This window comes from Hordeum vulgare, chromosome 1H, assembly GCF_904849725.1.
Source record: "Hordeum vulgare subsp. vulgare chromosome 1H, MorexV3_pseudomolecules_assembly, whole genome shotgun sequence".
Taxonomy (NCBI): Eukaryota; Viridiplantae; Streptophyta; class Magnoliopsida; order Poales; family Poaceae; genus Hordeum; species Hordeum vulgare.
In genome coordinates this window covers 364,791,327-364,798,564 of record NC_058518.1, presented here as the reverse complement: position 1 = coordinate 364,798,564, position 7,238 = coordinate 364,791,327, and the positions used below count along the sequence as shown (strand labels likewise).

Genomic DNA, 7,238 nt, shown 5'->3' with positions numbered 1-7,238 from the left:
CTGGATGGTGGCACTGTCTGATGTCATGGTGGCGTTGACAATATGCCTGGATGGTGGCATTGTGGTGGCGTTGACAATATGGCTGGCAAAGCCATTGAGTTGATCATCCCTGTCCTGAAGATGGGTTCACGAAAGACAGCGGCGGCGACTTCTGGGGCGTACATACGGTGCGCGCTAGGGGTTTGGAGAACGGATGCTCCGGTTTTAGATGCGTGTGCGTAGGTGTAGTGGAGTACGAAGTAGCAATAACACAACTAAACTGCTGAAGTGACTGGCAACTGAGAACTAGTACAGCAACAAAGAGGATAAACTGGACCGACCGAGCAGGGCAAAAACATAAACGACATAAATTGTGATAACAGCACTAGTTACATGGGCAAGAAATTCTGAATAACACAAATACAAAGTTCCAAGGCGAAAAGAACAGATGATCTAAGTACATATCCTACTTCCAAAAGCCGGCCTACGACGACACGATTCAGCCTCACGATGTAAAGTCTTTCGTATCTGCTCCCTTTGAAGTTTCTTAACCAAAGCATCGCAGGTTAACCAGTGTAGTAGTAGTTATGACAACACAAAATTACCACCAGCGACGCGGATCACCGGATCAGAGCAACTAGTCTGTGGCTTCCTTGCCCTGCTTCGCCCCGACCGAGAAGAACTCGGTGATGACCTCCAGGGGCATGCCCTTTGTCTCAGGGACCTTCATGTAGACGAATACGAAGGCTATCATGCAAACGACAGCATATATTCCGAAAACTCCAGCGAGTCCGATGGCGTTGAGCATCACGGGAAGAGTGTATGTCACGATGATGTCACCAATCCAGAAGGTTAGTGCGCAGATGGCAATGCAGATGCCACGGACGGAGGTGGGGAAAATCTCCGCGCAGAGAATATTCGGGATAGGCCCAAAACCCATGACGAAGAAGCAGAAGTAGACTATGACACTGATCGTTGAGAGAGCGGCGTGCACCATGGTTCCCACATCCAGAACATTCACCAAAACCAAGATAGCTAGTGCCACTATCAAGACAGGGATTGTTGAGAGGAGAAGAAACCTGGATGAGAAACAAAATGGAAGAATGGTTACTCTTTTGTTTACATTCAACAATATCACATTCTATAACAAGTAAGCAATAGCATGCAAAATGCGAAGTCTAACCTTCTTCCTGACATATCCATGAGTCTCATGGCGATGCCAATGCTGGGAAGCATCAGCAAGGTTGTCAAGGCACTAATAAGAATAGATGCAGAGGAAGAGCTTAGTCCAATGTTTGATAGAAGAATCCCAACACCTGCTTGCTCAAGTATCTGAGGCGTGTAATACAGGACTCCGTTGATACCCGCAAACTGAACAAGAGAAAAGTTGATCATCAGCAGAAGAACACTTGGTATGCAATATTTGTATTTATATTTAGGTAAAAGCACAGTAAACATAAAGCGTAGAAGGAAAATAAAGGGAAACATAGGGATGAGCAAACTGAATTATGTGACAAAATGAAATATTGTGCCGGTCATTTATTCTAGGAACACCACAATCATATTCAACAGTAAGATTAACGAAAAAAGATTAACCAATAGTTCCATGCTTCTGAGAAAATACCCATTAATAAAATTGTGACCTTACGGCCACATGTACCATAGACCATTCTGACAGGTCCTCTATAATCTTGTTCAATAGAATGTTATTATGTGTTTCTAGCACACCATCTTTCTTTAAAATTTTACTGTCTACCGCAAGATGTCAAAATTGAGAGTTTTTTCTTCGGTACCCCCCCCCCCCAAAGAAAAGTTTACAGATTTCAATGCAGATTAAAGATAGAAAATAGAATATACCCCTTCAATAAAAAATATTAGATTGTTCTAATCTTTTGTTTGATGTATTGGGAAAGTAGAGATTACAATTAGTTAGTCATGGATGTACGAGAATATCCTTTTTAAGTAACTTCAAGATTCGCGCAAACTTTTAAGGAGGGTGTCTCGAAGCGAAACTCCAAAACTGATCTTACTTGTGTGAAGCCAGCAAAGGACTAAAGATGTATTCGTAGCACTCACAGGTTGATAAGCAAAATTAAGTTATCCAGACTAGCAGGTTTGTCAAGTTTATTTACTTTAGAAAACTACAGCAACATAATACCAGTGTTGCTTAGTGCTTACCATAGGCAGCAGAGCAAAAAATAAATCCCATAATAAGGTTAAAGGTAAGAACTTCAACAAGAAGTCATGGGCAGCACAGATCAACATGATGTTATATTATTTAAGTTTTAGTTTGAAGAGGAAACAAAGACTATTAGATACTAAATCTATAAGAAATGCTTGTGCTAAAATAGTTGTCAAGGGCACTTGGCAGTACATACATTAGTATTTATATGCAACACAACGGCAAAAATAGCTTACCTGCTGCAGGATCTGTAATCCAATGCCAACAAACAGTGCATGCTTCACTCCAGGTTCAAATAGTTCTGCCCACTTTGTACCCTTGGCAACTGCCTCGGATGGATGTACCATGGCTGGACCAGCAAGCTGCTGCTCTATCAGGTCCTTCGAGTAAAGAGCAGGTTGGCTCACTAGAGCGGCTGCCTGGATATACTCACCACCAGGAGGAATATCACCTCCTGGCATAGACAATATAGAGCCTCTCCGATCACCTGACACACCCTCCTCATGCAAGTAAATACGCTGGAAGCCACCTTCTTTTTGCCCATCTGCACCTTCTCTCTCAGTCCACTTCCAAGCTAACTGCCACCCCCCACCAATGCCCATGCTGCTTACTGCGTCCCCTCCCTGCATGCTACTACTTCTTTCCACACCACCCATTATGCTTCCATGAGGTGCAGCAATCTCCTTACCCTCCACGCTTGTCGCTTGACGAGAAATAAGCGGGCTATTGAGGTTATCCTCAATGTCATCAGCACCATGATCCGATGCATAATCTTCATCATCCCTATGACTCTCAGCATCCCAGTCAGCTTTAGCCTGCTGCTGTTCAGCCACACTAAACATGCTGCCAAAGTTAGGAAACAAGGTGCTCCGCATGCTCCCCATTACCTCAGGCATCTTCTCATGGACACTTCCGAAGAGAGTGACAAGGGGGTCAACAAGAGATTTACCCTGACTAACCATACTCCCATGACGAGACATGAGGCCCAAAGCGCTTCCAAGTGCACTTTGGCCGCCGCCCCTAACAGGACGGGCGATCCAAGATACCCCTTCTTCAGCTCCATAGAGTTTCAACTTCTCTTGATCTGGAGCCAGCCCGTCATCAGCCAGCTCATCATCAGGTCCAATTATGTATTCCTCAAAATGTGTGTCTTTTCCAACACCCAATCCTTCAACAAGAAGGGCCATCTCTCCTGCACAGTTAATCGCACATGAGTAAAACCATCAGAGATTTTATGCCTGTCAGACTAGTAAGACAGACAAACCTGAGACATCTTCCCTTCCCCGCAGTCTTTGCAATACTCGCTTGGCCTCAGCCATTCTTCCCTTGCTCACAAGCCATCTGGGCGACTCGGGCAAATAAAAGACAGTCAATGCAAAATACATAAGCGACGGGATCGACAAAACCCCAAGCATGATTCTCCAGTCAGGCTGCGGCATGAGGGACATGGTAAACACCATGCAGTAAGAAAGGAACATCCCTCCTGACCCACTGAACTGCGGCAGCGTGTTCAGCAGCCCTCTAATGTCAGTCGGGGCGGTCTCCGAAATGTACAGAGGGACAAGGGTGACTGCCAAACCGATACCGAACCCGTCGATGAGCCTGGCCAAGAGCAACACATAGACGTTGGGCGCCCAGAGCATCACCAGGCCACTGACAAAGTAGAGGACAGACGAGGCGATCAGCAGGGGCCGCCTACCAACAGCGTCAGCCACCGCCCCGGAGAACGTCGTGATAACCGTCGCCCCGATGAGCGACATGGCCACGATGAGGCCCTCGATCAAGGGCTGGGTCTCCAGGCTGAACTCCTTCTTTATGTACAGGACGGCACCTGGAGAGATCACACCAGCAGGTCAACATGGTCAGCGTGAAGTCAAAGCATCTGCATCAGTTCAGAATTCAGAACATGTTGACACGGACTGAATTATCATGGTTCAGATGCCCAGATCGCGCATGAGACGGATCCGTTCAGAGAACTCGGAAATCTTGCGAGGATTTCGTTTCAGCCGCCTGATCGATTTAAAAAGATTGTAGAACAAGAAAGAATATCTGTTTTTACTACTGCTGCTGCTACTAGTACTACTACAAGCAGCTCCGCCAAATCCGTCATGATCGGAGCCGGCAAGATTCCCAATAATTGCCGCCACCTAACACGGGCCCCTGGGAAGCGCAGCAACACAAAGAGTATCTTCCCAACCGCGTCGAAAGGCCGGCTGTTTTTTCCGGAGGCACGGACGAATTACCTGCAATGGTCGCATTATCCCACCCCTGCAGCAGGTTCCCAATGGACGCCGCTATGGCGACCAGCACGGCGCCCGACGACATGGCCGCCGAATCCTACCACCTGCACAGCACAATCACCACCAACAACAACAGAACTCGTCAGCACCGCAAAGCTCGTAACAAGATATAACAACAACGACCACCACCACAACAACAACAACACCCAAGAAACAAATCAGATTCGACACAAGCAGCCGGCCACGGCCGCCTCTACCCCCACACGCACGCAGAAAACAAGCAGGGAAAGAGCTTCGGCCGAGGGCGGGCGCAAGCGCGCGCTTACCCGACGTCGGCGTCCGGAACTCGGGATCTCCGCTCGGGCACGGGGAGAAGCTGTGAGGAGTCTGGCGGGCCGGGCAGGCGTATAAGAGGGGGAGTCCCTGCCAACCCCGGAAGCTTTTCCCTCCCGCTGTGGCGTCGATTTCGCCCGGGGGCGAGAGTGGGGAGAGATATGAGGGAGTGTGGGGTGGGGACTCTGTCGACTATCATCTGGTGGCCTGTGCGCCAGGCTCCGATTTTTCTAGTGGTGTGTTCCTCCGCGCGCCGCTGGCCCGCTGCCGAGCCGCCACGACGCTGCCAGGCGGGGCCGAACGACCCCGGGGCCACGCGTCAGCTGGCGGTACGGGTGAGGCGGTGCGTGGGGCGTCTGTTGACGGGCGGGCCCGTCGCGGGCCCGAGGGAGGGGCAGGGCCGCATATGGGAATTATTGAACGGGGCGGGCGAGCCCGGATCCAACCTTCCCCTCTCTCTCTCGTCTCGTGCAGGACAACTAGCCATTTTGTACTTGTGCGATTAATTGATTTGTTTTTACGGAGGATCCGTGATGCGCTGTCACATGCCCGCTCCAAAACTAATGGCCCCTGCTGCTAGAGTCCAAGGGGGTGTAGTGTACCAGCTTGCAGCAGGGGGCGCTATACGGAATTTACAGGCCTCCATGTTCTGTGTTTTGAATCGTGTCTCCCTTTGCATGATGGTGGTGAGGGGTCGGGCGTATATAGAAAGAATCAACGATGCAGAATGACTGGGCTCTTGTGGTGTCGTGTTTGGGCGGCCCAAGCCCGCTCCTCCCGTGGCGGCTGGGTTTCTCTCCCACCATTGGCGTGTTGGTGCGGCGCCTTCGGGTGGTCGCTCGGTTGTCCGCGCTTGTGGTGGTGTGTTGCTCTTGAGTTTCGTCGTCTTTGGCGGTCGGTGGGGGTCTTTGTATTTTTTGTATTTAGTTTTTGTCCGGTCTTCCTTAATAAACCGGGCAACTTCTTTCTTATGTATAGAAATGTACAAATCATGTTTTTCTTGTGGGTTATTCGGCGGAAAAATGAATAAAGATGTTTGCCTAAGGTCTTACTTGGGTTCCAAGCTTGAGAGGAGGTTTATGAACAAAGTTTAAGCATGTGTTGGAAATACACTCGAATATGTTTACTGTAGGTTGTAGCCGATCCGATCAATATCGAAGAAGCAAAATATTGATCCAAATCGATTGTCTCGTTTCTTGCATCCTTCATTTTTTTAACTTCTATCTTTTACGGTTAAATCTACTTCGACGGAGATAGAGTGATTTTAGTCTCAACGGTCTCATCATGCTTCCTAGATGGGAATCATGGAAGATGGACAAGGGAGGTTTGTGGCGGCAAACAAATATAGATGTGTCATCCACCGTCATCATCGTGGGAGTCCATCAACCATGTCTCGCGGAGTGTGTCGTGGACGCATATGACCTAACAAGTTGTTTTCATGGGACAAAGCATCACGATCAATCGGCTCATTATAGGCTCACATATCATGCATCAGGTGTTCGATCTGCATGTTATTGGCCACACTACAAGATGGTATTATGATATGATGTGGTCATATGTACCAATGAGACCCGATGGCGCACAAGGATTATGTATGTATCAAGAAACTTGGACTTGAAATAAAAATTCAATTCATACTACTTAGATAGACTATGTAGATAATATTTGACGAGACATGTCAACATGGTTATATGTTTTCCTAATGCATTCTAATCCTCTACAACACTAAACTTTCTAGTTTTGAAGAGCTCACATTTAATTGAGATCTCCAATTAGAATTGGGTCACCTGATTTTGACCGGGTAAACAATTTTTTAAAGCTCTCTTCTTCAATTCTCTATACTATACACTATGCTTCCAAATTTTTAAGGCCTCACAACTAATTGAGGTATTCAATTTCGAATTAGGTCATCTGGTTTTGACTCGGTCAACAATTTTCCAAGCTCTTCCATTCAATTCTTTTTATTCACTATGTTCCCTAATTCTTCCAAGTCAAGAGCAAAAATATTGCATCCCAATATTAAACAAATAAAGTATGGAAATTCATTTTATGATGAATCTAAAAATACCAACTAGATATTATGAATTTTGATATATTCCTTTACAAATTCGATCAAACTTAAAAGGTTATCTTTTCAAAAAAATCATACATCTTACATTTTGAAATATAGTGATTATTTATATTAGAAATCCAACAACATCAATGACGCAGCAAAGCGCGCAAAACCCTTCTAGTAAAGAACAAACCCAAGGGGTTTCAAACTTAAGATATGCATCTCTCTATCAACAAGAACGCCATCTCGTTTTGTGGAGTGATAATAGTCCGTCTTAATAAAACATGCCTGAGAATGGTTGGTTCTCTTGTAAACTTTTTCTTTGCATGACTCTTCATAATGAATATAGATCTAGTTGCGCCGATCCTCGTAATTCAACATCGACTAGCTATGCACGTGTGTTGCTACACGCAATAAATTTCGTTACCGAAATAAAGTTGTTGATTCGCAT

The 7,238-nt window shown here is 46.4% G+C and overlaps 1 protein-coding gene across 1 annotated transcript; it reads right to left on the bottom strand.

The window, feature by feature from the left end:
* Nucleotides 1-331: 331 nt before the first annotated feature.
* Nucleotides 332-4,934, bottom strand: LOC123437395 (monosaccharide-sensing protein 2-like). The gene is made up of 6 exons (XM_045115706.1): nucleotides 4,728-4,934; nucleotides 4,405-4,505; nucleotides 3,426-3,992; nucleotides 2,398-3,353; nucleotides 1,163-1,350; nucleotides 332-1,058 (listed from the first exon to the last, which is right to left on the bottom strand). The coding sequence occupies exons 2-6, from the start codon at nucleotides 4,484-4,486 to the stop codon at nucleotides 617-619; spliced, it is 2,235 nt and encodes a 744-aa protein (XP_044971641.1). The 5' UTR covers nucleotides 4,487-4,505; nucleotides 4,728-4,934; the 3' UTR covers nucleotides 332-616.
* Between the last annotated feature and the right edge of the window lie 2,304 nt (nucleotides 4,935-7,238).